Below are 18,188 nucleotides of genomic sequence, written 5' to 3'. Positions count from 1 at the left end.
CGCGTCCCTCTACGCTGCGACGTCGCATTGTCATCGGCATCGTGACGCAGGGTAGTAAGGCAGGCACAGCCTCCTGTACTCTTTTAGATCGATTCGGCTAACTGATAGACAAAATCGCTAAGAAGTCTCCGACACTAAGGTTTGCTATGTCAACGAGCAACACGTCCAACGTCCATCACTATGCCAAACTATCGGAGATCCATATTCGGTAATATGAATAGCTCGATGTGTGCAATATGCGCTTAATTGTTAGCGATTACTAGCGCGCGACTCTAACCTTAGGGCTTATCTGTCAATGAGTGATAAGTAGTTTCCATATGCGGAATATTTTCTCAACATAAATGTCCAAAATCCGTACATGGTGCTGCTTGGGCCATTTTCCTTGCCGCTTATTTTAATAGAGAACTTTAATTCTGGAGTGTTATTCCATGGAGTGTTACACATTTTCTTTTTATGAACAATATTCTGGATAAAAATTCATCACAAAATTAAGATTTTTTCTTACATTTTTAAACATTTTCTTAAATACTTTTTTTTACTTTATAGATTACAAGATGTGTTAAAATAATTAAATTAACACTTTAATATTTAATATAAACAAATCCTTATTAAACTTCATTCTAATCTAAAATTTTAATAACGAAATCTTTATTAAATTTAAATTAGCTTTTTATTTGGGTGAAAATCCTTCTCACCTGCAATAGATATCCAGGGTTTAATGATTTAACCGAAATTTATAATCGGTTGGCTATTTTCTTTTTTTACGCATGCAACTGCAAATTTCTAACTTGGATAGATCGCGCAGTGTTTTTTTTTAAGTCATATTGAAAAGGATGTTAGGGATGTTTATTAATCATTGATAGTTATCATATTTCTCTTTCGATTTTTGCTATGAAATGAAAGAATAATCGCGCGAACGAACTTGCAGTTTAAATCAGATGCCATGTTAATATGATGTATAGATATAGTTAAAACATTTGATTTTTCCTCGTTAGGTAGGTCGATTTACAATTTACTGATACTAGGATAATAAAAAAGTTATTTTGGTGTATTTTTTGTGGTATTTATATGTAAAAATGAATTTATTTCTATTGTAAGAAAAGGTTTCTAATTTCTATATAATAATACAATAGTTATAATAAAACAAAATAAATCTTAAAAATAACAAAAATAAAAGCAAAAGTAATTAAAATGTGAAGAATTCTACATACGTAAAAATATTCAAGGGCTAAAGTATTACAAACCCAACATAAAAAATTGCATTTCCTGATTGTTAATATTTCATGTAACATTAAGGGAATTACTACATCTATATAATAAAAAAAACATTTAATTTTACATATTTTCTCTCTTCAATTTTCTCTGTTAAAATAAAAATTTTTACTGTTAAAACAAACTTTTATAAATATTATAATAATTATAATAATAAATTATGACAAATGTTTTTTAAATATCAAAGTGTTTTTTAAATTATTGAATTTTTTAAATATAAAAATTTAACTTGCTAATTTTAATATATTTTTTAATGTGTTTTAAAATATTTTTAAGAACATCGACTGTGTTCAGCAGAAAAAGTAGCTTTGCAAGTGTCGTAAAATTTTTTAATGTAATTAGTTCTTGCCCTTAGTTCCCGTCGAATCTAAATGTATAAATCAAATTGTATAAAAGGATTTTTTTACAACAATTGCAAAGTTACTTTTTCTACTTGTCTTAAACTTTTTTAGATTTTGTAAGTTTTCTTTGGAAATTATAAAAATAAAAATTTTATCTTAGAATTTCACACATTGTTCTATGTTGTTATATATTGCAACGACATAATTAAAAAATTAAAATTTTCCGATTTGAATGTTTTAAATTTTATAACATTTTTATCATTTTTTAAAAATCAACTTTTTGGGCGTGTAATAACTGAGAGTACTGTAACTGTATAAAAGACTGTATAAAAGAAATAAGAGTATTCAATATGTAGCTCTTCATTCAGTATATTCAATTCTTACCAGAATTCTCTTTTTTAATTAAAAATTGACGATTCTTTTGGTTATATTGTTAATAATAAATAATTATAAGTAATGATTTTAACTAGTAGTAGTTAGCTTGCATTTTGTCGATCATAGATAGCAGTAATGGACAGCGAATATAATGACGCCATCTTTGAATGACTCGATGAACACACTACCTCTCGTACCTGTTATTGCCTGTTATTTTTGGTGTTGAACGATAGTGATGTACTATCAAGTACTTATACGTTTGATGTGACGTTTTGGACGACGTGGTGTATATTCATTTATGAAAAGCTCTTTCCAACGCGTGAATATGAGCACCGCGAAATAATTTTCTGGTATATATACGTCTATATATAAGTGTATCATTCTTAATATTTATCCAATATCTTATATGCACGAACAAACGATTCTTCATCACTTAATGCAATATTAGATTAAAAAAAAAAGAAAAAGAACTTAAAAAATTCATAAGTATTGTTTTATTTTTGAGTTGCGTGATATTTAATTGTGTAATATTTCCCATGAAATATCGTCGAATGTTTGCATAATCAAGAATCAAATTTCCGACCTACATGATTACATCTTATTGAATAAGCTAACTTTGCTAAATGTTCCCATTTTTGGTCATTTGGATCCGTCGAAATTAATACAATGTAGATATCGTTTAAATAATTAATTCCATATAAAATTGCATGTAGAATTGGTATTTGTTGCGCTAACATCTTTCTCTGAACAATATAATTAGGCATTAATTACGAAAGTATAGATTGAATGAAGCAGAATAGTTCATTGCCAAGTTGTCATTTGATTTTGTAGAACATACATACTCCTTTATATGCTAATCACCATACTTATCTAAAAAACAATTTGTTATACGTGTAAATAAAAATCCAAATTTAATCAGAAAAGCTATATATTGTATTTTTTACACTTTTATTTTTTTTATATTTAACATAATATACTAGTAAATTAGGGATAAAATCGAAGTTATATTATTAAATAAACTACATATATATGTCAAAACGATAGTGGTTCACAATTTCTGGAAAAAAAACAATGTTTTATTGAACTTTGACACTCTTGATCTTTGAAGTTAAACACGTTACATTGTTAGACATATAAAGTGTTTTTTGACTCGTTGCTTTATCAATCAATGGATTAAAAAAAATTATAGTTACATATCAGTTCTTGAATTGATATCACATCCTTTAAAATCTTTTAGAATACTTAAAGATCATATTATATATAATTATACTTAACTAATTAAATTTTTCAAGTTTCATGAAATTTTTTTGTGATAAACAATTCTATTCATGACAAATAAATCATATAGCATATTTTTAATTTTGTTTAGATTATATCGATAAAGCGAGTATGTGCAGGAAGAAAGTTCGAAGTGACAGACAATTTGACAACGTGGATTATACACAACTTACAGAAACCGATAATGGTTTCTTTGATTCGCAGGTGAGTTGAAAAATGCAATATAATGACTTGGCATTTATCATAAAGTATACTTTATACTATGCTTAAGAATTTTTTATATATTTAATGTTTAATTAATTTACATCAAATGTTTAAAATGTTTTATGCAGACAGTAAAAGTGATATTTTTAAAATTTTAAGTTTGTAAGTCCACCAGTGAAGATACCATGGAAGGCTATTACATTAGCTGCTCTCTTATTTGTTGGAGGGACCATTATGCTCATTATAGGAAGCTTGATTGTGAGTGGACACATTGATTCAAAAGTAAGATTTATTTTACTGTTGTAGATTGTACAAAATTACTATTGTGCTGTAACAACTTCCACATAATAATTTTGAGAATATTCAGTCTCTTCACATAATAAGTTGATCAAATTTTAAGAACAAGTTTATAATTACAGGGCATGCCTAAAATTTTTCAATTTTTTGACTGTAATACTGTATAATTTTTAAAAAATAACTTTTCAAATATTGTTGAGATAGTTTTGGAAAGTTTCGAGTAATTCAATCTTGGAAAAACATTCATAAAATTATTTTGGAATTAAAAGAATGAAGTTTTGACCATATGTTAATATAAGAATATGATATGTTCACGAATTATACAATTTTCTAAATGTGATAGTATGTAAATAAAAAAAGGATACGTAATTTGTTACATTTAAAATTTAAATGTAACAAATTACATTTCTATATTTAAATTTTAAATCATTACTGTATACAATTCTTTTTCAGGTTTTTTACATATGAATATTTATCAATAATTTACAAAAATATTGATCAATAATTTATACTAAAAAGTATTCCAAAATAAAAAGATTTTCTAATTTTTCTCTGCTATTTTAAGATGGAGAAACTCTTTAACGATATGACATAATAGATAAAGATATGAAAATGTACTGAAATTATTTTAGTACTGTCAAAATGATATATTGTTAAAATAAAAATCATGATTACATTGCAGTATTCAGATCGGATGTGGCCAGTGATAATTTTAGGGGCCTTGATGTTCATACCAGGGGCTTATCACATGAGGGTGGCTATTTTAGCGTATCAAAAAGTACCTGGTTATTCATTTGACGATATACCTGAGTTTGATTAAGTTTTATGCAGATATGCGCATTGTACTTATTGGTTATATTAAAAAAAATTTATTGATAAGAAATCTTTTACTTATACATGGTAAATTGAGTTTCATAAAGAGTGTACGTGCGCACGCACGCACGAACGCACACGCACACACACACACACACACACACACACAATTTTTTCGTGCTATTAAAATGAAACACATTCATAATAACTTGTGCAACAACTATTATCACTGTGTTCCTTTGTATATAAAATATTTTCTTTACATACTAAAAAACATTACATACTATACTAAAAAACTTTAATGCAATAATCGATTATCCAAAAATATGATAAAAATAGTTTAAATAAATTTATATATAATTATAAAATAGGAGAAGTTGTGATTTGAAATATATTTATTATGGAATTTTGAAATTATATATATTTATATATAATCATATTATTTTCTCAGGCCTGAAAAATATACTAATATACTAATTGTGTGTACAAAAATTCTTAACTTTATTTATTCATATTCTTTGCTTTATTACGTATAATTTTATACATAGACAAAGTAAATAATCGTAAGAAAGTTTAGATAAAAATGTATATATACGTTTAGATAATTTATATATAAAATTATATGTGACAATATATCTATGTCTCTACACGATGATTAATAAAGTTACAAAAATTGTGGCATAAAAAAAATTAATAAAACTGTACTTAACATTTTAAACATGTCACATAATTCAAGAATATAAAAAAATTATAAATAAAAATGTAGGAAAGTCACTATATTTTCTAAGCACTGTGCATACGTTTTTTAATTCATGTATCCACATTTAATAGTTACAAGATTTTCGAACTTTTAATCGAACTAAATAATACGTGTAAAACATATATGTGTATGTATATATATATATATATATATATATATATATATATATATATATCGCTCGTCATCATAAAATAAAATAACTTTTTTTCAGTTTTAAATCAAATTATACCTTGTGTCTTGGTACTTTTTGTCTTTCTTTCTGTACTTAGACATAGGTACTAATAATTACACATACAAAATTATCCAAATACGTTGTCGCGTTGCACAAATATCCTTCGGATAAGGTGCAATGTTCGAGTATTAATTAATATTAATGAATAGATAATTTGCATTGTGCACTATTAATGCACTATTGTCCGAAAGTAAAACGCATGATATTAGTTACAATGTTCGGTCTGTAAATAATTTATAACACTTTTACTTTGTAATTTATACATTCGTCCTTTACCTGCTATTAATAATATAGCTGGATCAAATCGTTTTTTTAAAACGTTTCTGACTAATGTCTTTATGTTTGTAAGAGCTTTATTGTTAAAATAGTTCTGCGATTCTGCACAATAAAACTGTTTATTAATCGACTTTATCTGTAAATTAATAGCATAAGATGTATGAAAGACAGTATAAATAATTAGAATAAATACTATTTTTGTTAATGCATGCAGATTAATATGTAAAAAATGTAAAGTACAATTTATAAAAGTTATGTTTATAAAAATGTGCTTACCTCCAAGACTAGATACACTTTAATTTGTTGTGGTTTAACAAATTCAATTGCATGTCCAAGATTTATTGCGAGAGTTTTTAATAATTGTAGAAATGTAAGATATATTTCTTCTTCTGTTAAATCAGTATTTATAATGATGTATGTGATTGGCCACAACTATATTGTGTGAATATATAACAAACATATTAAGAAATTTAATAAATATCTATAAGCAATTTAAGAATGACTAGCATTTTTTAAGAAAAAAATATAAAATATATTAGAGAAAAATATTTTTCACCAATTAATAAATTTTATACTTGTTTATTGTTTATATCTGTAAATAAAAAGTCTATTATATATTTACCTTTATAGTAGAATAGATGCCTACACCTTCTGCGTAATTGTATAACTGACAGGCTAGATTTTTGTCCATGTGAATCAATGTTGAAATTAGCGCACGACACGTTACTGTATTTAACGCAAAAGTATATTTAAGTATTAGGTTGGCCATTTCTGCGATTAAATTCGTATCTTTTCTTGATAAAAACACAGTTATTAACTTGTCCACATAACGAGATAAATCTAAAAACGGTAAGTATAAAATTTTTGTTATAATATTAAGAATACGATATAAGTATAATTATAAATTTTTGATGCAAATATGATGAATCACGAGAATATGTGTACATAAAATTCCACTATACCTATTGGGTAATATTGACTGCATTGATCTTTAAGTAAAAATTGAAAAAGGCAGAAAGCATGTTCGACAAATTCATTACAAAATAAATCCAATAGTATATACATTATTTTGTTCCGTACGTGCTCATCAGTAATGGTACTTTTAACGTACCACTTATCACGACTAGTACATATAATATTTTTGTCTGAAAAAAAAGGAGTGAATAATGTATTAATAGAAAACAAATGAAAGAGAAGAAATAATTTGAAATGTATTTCACATGTCAATACTTTATATTTTGTATAATTAACAATATTCATTAGAAATCGATCAAACATTAAAATATTTTATATTAATTTATATTTTAAATAATATATGTATGTATATTGTCAACACTTTTCATAATTTATACGCAATTAAAATGTTTAAAAAGATAATTTATCTCTGTAAACTCACATTTAAGTAAATCATATGCTTTTACTGCCTTTTTGTTAGCTAAATAAATCTCAGCCGATAACAAAAAATATTCAGCATTACAAGGTAAATCGTGTATATTAAGTGATTGAATTAACCACAGTGCAAGTCCCCAGGCTTCTGTGTCCACTAAACTAGTCAAAATGTCTAATCCTATATCAAACAACATTTTACCTAGAATACCGAAGATATCCATGTGAACTGAAAGACCCAAATGGACGAATTAGGTGATTATAAATAAAATTTGCAGTTAAAAATTGTTTATTAATATTTCATTTATTTTATTATAATACGTTACATGTGTGATACATAATATATATATATATATCTCTCTCTCTCCAATACATAATTGTAAGAGTTATTTAACCAATAAGAGACATTCTTTTATAATTTGTATTAAATGAAAAAAATGCTTTGGAATATTATAAAGTAAAAAAAGTACAAAGTTTTAATTGTTAGTATAAAATTATATCTTTTATTATATCAGTTTAATTTTTAATACTTAAAATCTATAAAATAATGTACATCACGTGCATTGGTTTACATATAAGTTGTATTTCTATATATATATATATATATATGATTATAGATATAGAAGTTGGTCGTCTTTATTAATAATTAGTTGATCATCAATATAAGATATTGAATAAGGAGAAGAGATAAGGTGATAAAGATTATATATATAGTATATATTACAATACAACTTATTATTTAACATTTCTACCTTAAGTACTTTGTGTAGTATTAAAATATTTATTACCTGTACGACGTATGATGTTTGCTAAGTGATATTCTGAACGTTTTACCTCTGTTCGAAGTATCTTACAACAAGAGTGAACAAAGAATGTATTTTCATCCTTTTCTGCATATTTTTTTAAAATTTTAATAACATAATCATAATCTTGATGAGAAAGTCCCTTTTTAAATCTATCTAAATCCACATAAAATTTCCAGAGATGATTATGGTCTCTATAAATGGATCGTGGTTCTGGTAAATCATCTACAAAAAATATATATATATTCTAATAAGAATAGTTAAAAATATTGTATTTTTAAATTATATTTTAATTTAAAACATTTTATTTTATACATTCGCATACAACAACAAAATAAATAATTACCGATAGGTCGCAAAATATAAGTTTTTCCATTCACCTCAGTTTCTTGATCTTTAATTTTATTTGCAACAGTAACATCATATCTTGGAAATTCTGTTTGTGATAAATTTGTATTTCCATCAGGAGAAGCAATAGTTTCCGATAAGTTTTCTCCAAAATTTTGAATTAATAATGTAGAATGTGAATTCTTTGCAACTTTTTCAGTCAATCTTTTAAAACGTTCCAATATGTTTTTGTCTAATTGTAAGATTAACTTAGGATGAACTTTATTTATTAAGTTCTTGTTAACGTCTTGAACGTCAATTAAGTTTTCATTCTCTATGCACTCGCGTAATATCTTCTCGATAATAAATTTATCTGGTGGCAATCTCAAAATTAAAGATTTTACAGTGTTCCAATATTCACCATGTTTCACGTACTGTTCAATGCACACTAACATGTTCATAAGATTAATCGGATCTTTGGTGAGCATAATATATTCTATCATTTGGCTCACAATCGTTTTTAATGACAGTTGTCGCTTCAACAGTTCATTTATAACATCGTGAATAATGTATTTTTTTGCTGCAATTGTAAATTCGTCTTTTGAGTAAAAAGGACGAATTTCGTGAAACATTTGATACATGATTAAAATCTGATCAATCGTTAATTTCGCCATTGAATTCAAATATATTCTTCTGCAAAAAAAATTATAGCCAAGATGCAGTGCATTTCGTATCACATCCAATATCGCTCTAGGATCTTCCGAGCAAACCGTTCTAATGAGAGTCTGCAACTGAGATTTTATATCAAGTTAGTATATAAATGATTATACAGGAGGATTATTCGACAGATAAAAGAAAATTTAAGAAATGAAAAATGCCAGAAGCACGCAATTATTTAAACATTTATAATAAAAAAATAAAACTTTAAATGCAATATTGTTATTCTTGATTTTCATTTTATGTATCGTTTAATATCACATCTTACATTTTTCCCCAGACATATTGCCATATATAATCTTAAAAAAAAAAAAAAAAAAAAAAAATATATATATATATATGTATACTTACGTCGTGTTGAAATCTACACTGTATCGATTTGTGACAGATACCCTTCTTCAATATACAAAAACAATATCCTACGATCATATTCTTAAGATCAATTTTTGTTGACCATGGATACTTCAATATTTCTTCTTTTTTAGTTTCAAGTGACGTTACTTTTAATGTAGTTTCGGGCATACAATCTGTAGTCTGCCTCAATTGACGATTAACTTCTCTATTTGTCTCACAAGTTTTATTCGATGTTTGTATATTACTTTCTACATATTTTGCGTACTCCTTATTAAACTCAGTTGCATTTTGTTTCACAAATTTATTAAAACTGCTAGTAGTCATTATATATGGTGCATCAGAATGTAAAGATTTGTTCGATTTGTCTTGTTCATTTAGAAATGTAGTTTCACAGCTACAGGAACAAGTAAATTTTTAGTTTCAAGAGATTACATTTGAGTATTATAATTTATATAATAGATTACTATTGAATTGCAGAATTTGGTTAGTAAGCTGATATTTTTTTAAAAACTAAGTTAATGTTTTACAAAATTAATTTAGTTACATTAAAAATAACATAAACAAAACACTAACTCAGCTAAAAGTTGCGTTAAGATTTAATTAAGCTAAAAATTTATACAATTTTAAAAACTTATATATTAAACTAAAATATTGGAAGTTTTTAAAATTAAATTACTCTAAACAATGAAATGATTACAATAAGGATTATTAAAATTAAATTAAATATTTATATTTTCTATGTATAAGTTTACATAATCAAAAAACCTTTTTACATAGGAATTTTTTTCTTTTCCTTGGAGTAAATGTTTAACTTAGAAAAAGTTAATGAGTAAAAGTTTGTGTTTTAAAAATAACCAGTCAAAGTTAAAAATTAATCCAATTAAAATTAACTAAGTTAAACGTTATTAACTTTGTAATTTTATTATTTAACTTTTAACTTTAATTACTGTAATTACTACTTAACCCTGTCAAATTATATCAAAATATATTAACATTTAAAAAAATTATGTTTTTCGAAAATTATAAAATATTACAATACAACCAATTTCACTAGATTTTGTAAATTTATACTTACAGATTTGTATCAAACGATTCTGCAAACAGAGAAATGCAATCATCATCATAATCATCTTCATTTTTGCTATTTGTATGTTTCTCTTGTACATTAATATTTTCACCAATATTTTTATCTATTTGACTTAGATGTTGTGTCTCTTCGGACGTGCTTAGTGGTGATGCACTATGACTATGTGTATAATTGTTGCAAACTAAATCTACTTGAATATCTTTCTCCTCGTCTGGCAAAGTCTTCTCTTTTACTAACAAAGTTTTATCCAAGATTGGTTCTGTCTCGAAAAAGAGTCTTTTACGAAATTTTTCGTTTTTTGTTGTACTTATTGGAGTAATTTTTTTATCATCTTTTTTATTATTTAAGTTTATCGGTTTAGGATCTATGCTATTATTATTAAGCTTATGCTCAAATGTCAATTGTTTGGGTGATTGTTTCGATCTTTTTTTATTCAAATGTTTGCGCAAGTCAAGTTCAACATTATTTTTCTCGGCTATGTTTAATCCTGCTGTTTCCATCGTATTGATACCTGGAAAGTCATTAAGTTGTTGATAATTCAATGATTTAGCACATGTTACATTGTTGTGCAGCCAAATTGTTCTATTTAATCTCCTTTTTTTATTGTTCAACTTTATATCAATACTATTTTCTTCTGCAATACGCTTTCGATTTTGTTTTGCAATCTCTTCTTTGGTAACAAAGATTGATGATCCGTTGACATTATAGCTTCCATTTAGATCCACAAGATTTAAAGTATTCTCATTTAAAATGGTTTCATCATCTTTTAATAAATCGTTCTTATGTTCTTCATCATTTAATTCATTTGCTCGTTCTTCACGATTTAAAGTGCAATTTTTATTTATTTCTGCCTTTTTAGCATTATTAATATTTACATTATTATGCACGTTATTTTTTCCTTCTATCAAAAAATCTATGCTTTTATTAATTTTCTGTGGAATATTATGAAGTTTATTATAATCTATATTTTTATTTTTTAAATCAATATTATTGTTAATAACAGTTGTAAATTCTGATATTCTTAATGTATCGATTGAATTATCCATTTCATCGTATTCTTTTTCTTTAAGAATATTTGTAAAGTCAAGTGTATCATCATTGTAGGAAATATGCTTCGTATTACTATTAATATCACTATGTTCATTTTGTTTTAGAAAATCTTCAGCATTACCTTTGTCACTTATATTTACTTTGATAAATTTTATTGTACCTTTTGGTAAAATATGATCCTCAGTTATTTTTGGTAAACTTTCCTTTGTTTTTTTATTATTCGTTTTATTTACGCATTGTTTTTTATTACATGTTGTGAGCAGATCAGGCTGTATTTTAGTAACATTTGTCTCAGACACTGTTGGACAGGAAGATTTTAAAGTAAATGACTCTAAAACGCCCGTTGTTATAGTATTATCTGCAGTTGAAAACACAGTTTTATCATTTGTTTTCACTTCTTTAGATTTAAGGGCAAATGATTTTAAAACATCTGTTGTTACAGTACTGTTTAAAGTGAGAGATATAGTTTTATTGCTTGCTCGCGTTGCTGCATCTTTCTGATTTTGGGTACCATTTATACTGTTATTACATATAGTAAAACAATTATTAGAAAAATTTACGTTCTTAGATTTAAAATCTGCCTTATTGTCTTCAGATGTTCCAAAATTTTTTTTGTTTTCTATGTCTGTGTTAATTATATTCGAAAATACAGCTAAAAAGATAAAATATTATTTGGATGGGTCAAAACGAGTAAATTTTGCAAATTTCTTTGTTAAAAAAAGGGGTGGGAGAATTCGTGTTTTGTTATAAAAATAATGGTTTTTTCTCAATATTTTAAAAAGGTTATTAAAACACAATACAAAATAAAATTACGATTTAAACTTTCCTAAATATTTTTGAAAACCGTTACAGTAGTTTCTTCTGCTACCATAAAACTGGATAGAAACCAAAATGGCACAAGTTTTAACATAAAGTTGCAACATAGATCTAGTGCGTTTTCTTAAAATATTGTGTTTCAACAAAATGGCAGCTGGTCAAAGTTAGTTTCTTATTGTAATCTTGCTAGTTTTTTTTAATTGTGAGAAAAACTAGACATTGTAAAAAAACCTTCTGTCAAACATTAGTTTTAGAAAACTGATGTAAAATTGCAAATTGATTGGTCGAGCCAACTTTAACCTTCAACATACATATAAAAAAAATTACATAACATACACATAGAGTGGGCAAGCAAAACAGCTTTTGCATTTAAAGCATCTGGGGCTTTAGAAAAATTTATGTATATTCTTTGAACAATCTAAAACTACGTGTTTTGAGAAGGTAATTTTTATTTGAACATACTAAAAAAAAGTCCTGTTTCAGCTAATTACATAGAGAAAATTCGATATAAAATTTTTCTGGGGTGTCGCATACCTCACATGTATGTTGAAAGTTAAGATAGTGATTACATGTTTTAAAAATATAATTTAAATAAAAATGCCACATTTTATATAATTTTTTAATATAATTTAAATTACGATTTGTCTCTTTCAGTTTTTTTCACAAAAAATTGCACAAAGTTAAACCTTAATCAAATGCATATGCTCTCTTAAATCTTCCCTTTCCATAATATTAATATAAAATTAATAGTACATTTTTTAATATGTGGGTACGTACTTTTACTGTTTTGATTCCTTTCCAAGCAATGTTCCAGTCTTACTCTGCAAATTGTTCCATTAGTAACACCAACTGTACACAAGTTGTTACTATTATATTTCTTGACAAATTCATCGGATACCTCTTGCATCTTATTACTAACATCAGTACTAGTTAAATTCTTTTTATTTAAATAATTTTCATCATCAGAATTAATTTTTATTGACTTCATACTAATACCTATTTATAAAAAATAAATAAAACAAAACTTTATATTAATATACACAGAATTTAATATAAGTTAATTATTGAAAATTCCCATGAAATATTGTTAAATTAATATAACTTTCAATTTTTTAACATTTGTAGTCATTCCACATACAACTCTGACAATATATAATATAAATAAATTTATCAATTACCTAATTTATTTAACTGCAATTTTCTGTTACCTTTTATTTTATTAATCTTCTGTACACTTAGTCTTTTATTACTGTTACTTTTTATTAGAGGCTTTTGACTATTTGATGGTACAGTCTTCTTTTGTGTATGACTACAGTATGTATTCGAAGACATACTAGATATATCATCGTTACTTTTACTTGAAAATGATTTAATGCTATCATCACATTTTACTTGTCGCTTCTGTGCTAGAAATTCTGGTTTAACCATTTTATAAAACTGATTGTACAATAAGTTATCTGATAACTCAACATCTTTACATTCTTCCATTTCCTTTTTAGTTAATTTTTTCAAACGATTTCTTGTTACACGAGGAATCTCATCCTGCATATTATCTTCGTGTACATTTTCCTTTAACATCCATACATTATTAGAATTTTCAGATGCATTAATACATGGTGTTGTGTGTTCTAACTTCTTCTTTTTTCCCGAGAATGCTGAATGATAAAGTCGAACTAGATCCTTATCTAAAGCAACGTTATGCAATACAACTGTACACATGCGAAGCTGATCCCGCAATGCTTTTAACTTGTCATTACTGTTCGCCCGGATATGTCTCTTGTTTGTCTTTGCCATGTCTGTTTGATTAATTAGTAATACATACGTTGGTGCTAACACTTAACAAAAGCCAAGTTCTCAAATCTTTTCTGTCTGTAGGGATAAGATCCTTTATGCATCTAACTCGAAGATGTGTGTTTTCATTGCTGTATATCTTCAAAGAACATTGCTATACATCTCTCTTCACAGTACTCATCACTGAGCCAAGCAAAAGCATCGCAGATACAGTATAGAGTCAACCTAGTAGAAACACATCAATAAATTTTAATCAAGATTAAGATTTCACAACAAAATAGTAACATTATACGTAGTTATTTTATAAAAGATTGCATGGTAGTTAAATAGAAACCTAGGTAAAACACAAAATTTTAATGAGATATCAAGATAACATCAACAAATTATTTTTAAAAAAACATGATCTCACTTAATACATTATTGACGATGACTTTATAATCGGCACTAATTTTCACATAATTTTGTAGTTCAATAATTACTTAAAATAATCCCAAATCATTATCGAAAGCATATTGAATGATTACTCTAATTTCTTAAACAATGTACTCGATCTTATTTTGATTTTATGTTCTATTTGGAAAAGTACACTGTGAAGTAATATTACATTACGTAGAGCGAGCAGCCATTAAACTCGATTCTCTCATTCTCTTCGCGATAAGTGTTTTCTCTCGACAAGCTATCTTTCGTTACACCGATCACGCGTATACTGACACGATATTATTTTCGCATCTGTTACCTGCGTCCAGAAATATATGCATATGTACATCGCACGCTTATATTTTTTCAGCAAGCGTCGCCTGGAAGATGATAAAGGCACACAAATTGTACTGAATTGCGCTGTCGATCGCGGATCCACTCGTAACAAATGTCCCACGTCGCACGCATTCGCCGCGAAAATATTCAAGCGGTCGCTTCGAGAATCGCAAGCGTTGCTATCGATATCTAACGACATTAGCGCCCCCACAATCACAGGCTGCTGCTGTGCTGCGCGCTGGTAACTTAGTAAGTTACCAAACCCCATTCAGCTAATTTAGCTTATTGCGTGCAATGGTCTGATACGATGTTTGGTTGCCTGTTGAAAGTTGCGAATCGTATACTTTTAACTTTAGTCTCATAAGAATTACAAATTGTTTTTATTTTGTCAAGTATGGATTACAAGGACGAACAGCATAACGAGATTGAGGCTTTAGAGTCGATTTATTGTGGGGAGTTGGAAAGTACATATTTATCAAAATTTCAACCTGTTCTAACCTACAAACTTTACCTGAAGCAGACAAAATTAGGATTATCAAATATCATGAAAAAGGAATTTTCGTCTGTAGAAAATGTTAACGAAAGACAAAAAAAATCAAGATTTCTTACATTAAAATTTTATAATTACATTATTTTATCAAAATATATCAATAACAATTTTCTTTTATTGCCTTTTTTTAAATAAAAAATTTGTTAAAAAATAATTTTACCATAACAATTTCTATTGTGAATTTTAACATTGTCAAATTTTTCATTTTTAATCAACCTTCTGTTTTGCTTGTTATGAATATCATGAACAGACACTATTTTCCAGTTTATATGAACAACTGAGTTAAAATTAAAAACTGCAAAAGTAAAATATTTAATGTTTTTATTTAAATATAGTAAGACAAAATACAAAGATTAAATTATGAAATATATTCTTCTAAAGTAGAATGTTTGGTAATCTTAGATGAGATGAGTTACCAAATAATAATATTGAATAATAAAAATTACTGTTTATCACAAATAATATAAGCATATACATCATATAGTTTTAGCGACGGAACCATTTTATATATTTGCCATACCGATCAAGACAGAGGAATACGAACGTGAAACTGTTAATGGTCTCAGCTGTCGATTAGAGTTTACATATACATCTAAGTATCCAGATGAACCACTGCTCATTTCAATTGTGGAGCAAGAGAATTTCGAGAATGGTGACGACGAGAAGTTAAAGGCGCACCTGATGGAACAGATGAATGAGAATCTTGGAATGGTAATGGTTTTTACATTGGTCAGTGCAGCTCAAGAATGGCTCAATGTACAGTGGGACGAAATAAAATTGAGGAGAGAAGAGACAGCGGCACAAAAGCTGAAAGAGGAAGAGGAGGCAGAAAGGGTAAGATTAGTATTTATTCTTAATCTGAAAAGATTTTAGAAATTGGGAACATTTTTTCCCAATTAGGTTTTCTTATATTTCCTTGTTTTTCTAATTATATTTTTTAGGACGATGTCACTTTTATTGTTCTTTACGTCAATGGTCAAAAGATTTCTTTCACAATTAAGGACTCTAGTAAATAATCATGATAATAATAATTGAATGAAATGATTTAATTAAGTCCATTGTCATTATTGTACTTTTCTATATTTTTTCCCTCTAAAAATGATCAGAATTATTGTATTGTTTTTTGTTTTCATAGAGACGATTTGAAGGAACTCGCGTAACCGTGGAATCCTTCCTAAGTTGGAAAGAGAAATTTGATGAAGAAATGGGTTATACGAAACGGAAAGAATTGGCGGATCGCGAGGGCAAAAAATTAACAGGCAAGGAATTGTTTATGACCGACAAGACATTGGATCAGTCGGATCTTAAATTCTTAGACGATGGTAACTTATTATGCTTTGTCTTTTATTTTTTTAAGGAAGTTCTCCAATTTTTCATATAATATAAAAACTTGATTAAATTTTGAAAATAACATTGATGACTAATATATTTTTAAATTTTTATCAAATTTTTTGTTTTTTAATAACTAAAATAGCAAATTCTTAAACAAAAATTTGAAGTAATTTTGCAATTAAAATATATGTAAGAGCGCGCGCTGTAAAAACTTTACAAGAAAGAATAAGAAAGAAGTTTAAAAAACATCCTAGAATTTAAAAAAATCAATTTTTACTACATCATTTTTGTATTGTACACGAATTATACAATTCTTTTTAAATATGATGTAAATATGAGGTCAACGATAAATTATTTTAGAAAATATATTTAAATAATATTTTTTATTAAATTTGATTACCATTTATTATTTTGAAGATGGCGATACTAAAAGCTTTTGTATTAAAAAATATATGAAGAAAGTCATGTAACTTTTTTTTTTAAGCTGAAGAGTCTCCTTAAATTAATTTTTATTCTAAAAGATATTGATATTGTGTATCAACTTTAATCACATAGGTGATGCTGTAAAAGTAGATGAGAGTTTGTTTCAAAACTTGGATGACTTGGATTTAGACGATGATGAAGATGACCCAGACTATGATCCAAATATCTCGGATGATAGTGCCTAAACAAGCTTAATTCAATAGCCAGGAAAGTGATACGTAGAACAAAGTAAATTTGAGAAATTCACTGAATTATTACAAAAGGAAAAGAAAAATGTATACCGCACTTTTGTAAAAAGAATATAAAGTTGAAAATGGTTATTCAGGAGAGAAAAAAATTGCGTATTTAAAATTTTTTAAAGATATTAAATGGAAGCCTCTTTCCCTCCTCTTTTTCACAAGTAATTTAGAGTTAATTATAAATTGTTTCAAGTTGTCTAAAAGTCATATAGATAGTATTATTTTATTATGTATTAAAATAAATGTTTAGATTCTAAAAATTCCTTCTTTTAACTTGTATCATTTCTCTCGTTTTTTAAAAATTTTGTTTGAATTCGATTCGTATCACTTTTCTTGCAAAGATGCGATATACTAAAAAATATATTTTAAGTATTAGAATTGTTCGTGCAAGTTAAATCTGTAAAAAATGGCAGTGATAAATGAAACATTGTGGTTGAAACAAAATACATAATATTTCGTTAACTAATTTCATTAGGAAGTAATTCAGAATGGAGTATTTAAGGAACAATAATTTTTATACCTATGTATATATCAATTATGTTCACAAGTTGTGATGATATTAAAAAAAAACGTATACCTTGTATTGATATTCGTTTTTCCCTTGCTTTTTTCTTATATTTAACGTACAATATAGATATATGTAAGATATAAA

At 26.6% G+C, this 18,188-nt stretch overlaps 3 protein-coding genes across 7 annotated transcripts; 2 read left to right on the top strand and 1 right to left on the bottom strand.

Moving 5' to 3' along the window:
- Positions 1-8: 8 nt before the first annotated feature.
- Positions 9-4,650, top strand: LOC105837156 (transmembrane protein 230). Of its 3 annotated transcripts, XM_012681692.3 has the most exons (5): positions 16-208; positions 2,115-2,338; positions 3,358-3,470; positions 3,630-3,752; positions 4,450-4,650. In XM_012681692.3, the coding sequence occupies exons 3-5, from the start codon at positions 3,378-3,380 to the stop codon at positions 4,585-4,587; spliced, it is 354 nt and encodes a 117-aa protein (XP_012537146.1). In that variant the 5' UTR covers positions 16-208; positions 2,115-2,338; positions 3,358-3,377; the 3' UTR covers positions 4,588-4,650. The 3 variants fall into 3 exon arrangements, with proteins under 3 accessions (XP_012537145.1, XP_012537146.1, XP_012537144.1); XM_012681691.3 differs by lacking the exon at positions 2,115-2,338 and having other exon boundaries at positions 9-208; positions 3,630-3,728; XM_012681690.3 differs by lacking the exon at positions 2,115-2,338.
- Positions 4,651-4,704: 54 nt separating this feature from the next.
- On the bottom strand, positions 4,705-15,093 carry LOC105837150 (uncharacterized protein PF11_0213). 2 transcript variants are annotated; one of them, XM_036282962.1, is made up of 12 exons: positions 14,916-15,093; positions 13,567-14,404; positions 13,166-13,384; positions 10,511-12,224; positions 9,433-9,829; positions 8,384-9,155; positions 8,023-8,262; positions 7,245-7,463; positions 6,811-6,993; positions 6,471-6,688; positions 6,125-6,280; positions 4,705-5,984 (listed from the first exon to the last, which is right to left on the bottom strand). In XM_036282962.1, exons 2-12 carry the CDS (start codon positions 14,180-14,182, stop codon positions 5,778-5,780), a joined length of 4,941 nt encoding a protein of 1,646 aa, XP_036138855.1. In that variant the 5' UTR covers positions 14,183-14,404; positions 14,916-15,093; the 3' UTR covers positions 4,705-5,777. The 2 variants fall into 2 exon arrangements, with proteins under 2 accessions (XP_036138855.1, XP_036138851.1); XM_036282958.1 differs by lacking the exons at positions 4,705-5,984; positions 6,125-6,280; positions 6,471-6,688; positions 6,811-6,993; positions 7,245-7,463 and having other exon boundaries at positions 7,508-8,262; positions 13,597-14,404.
- A 102-nt stretch (positions 15,094-15,195) lies between these two features.
- LOC105838459 (RWD domain-containing protein 1) lies at positions 15,196-18,117 on the top strand. 2 transcript variants are annotated; one of them, XM_012684034.3, is made up of 4 exons: positions 15,196-15,396; positions 15,967-16,316; positions 16,618-16,741; positions 17,370-18,117. In XM_012684034.3, the coding sequence occupies exons 1-4, from the start codon at positions 15,327-15,329 to the stop codon at positions 17,480-17,482; spliced, it is 657 nt and encodes a 218-aa protein (XP_012539488.1). In that variant the 5' UTR covers positions 15,196-15,326; the 3' UTR covers positions 17,483-18,117. The 2 variants fall into 2 exon arrangements, with proteins under 2 accessions (XP_012539488.1, XP_012539487.1); XM_012684033.3 differs by having other exon boundaries at positions 16,618-16,804.
- The last annotated feature ends 71 nt before the right edge of the window (positions 18,118-18,188 follow it).

This window comes from Monomorium pharaonis, chromosome 1 (assembly GCF_013373865.1).
Source record: "Monomorium pharaonis isolate MP-MQ-018 chromosome 1, ASM1337386v2, whole genome shotgun sequence".
In the NCBI taxonomy this organism is placed as follows: Eukaryota; Metazoa; Arthropoda; class Insecta; order Hymenoptera; family Formicidae; genus Monomorium; species Monomorium pharaonis.
The sequence above is the reverse complement of the archived record's forward strand: the minus strand, read 5'-3'. Positions and strand labels throughout refer to the sequence as shown.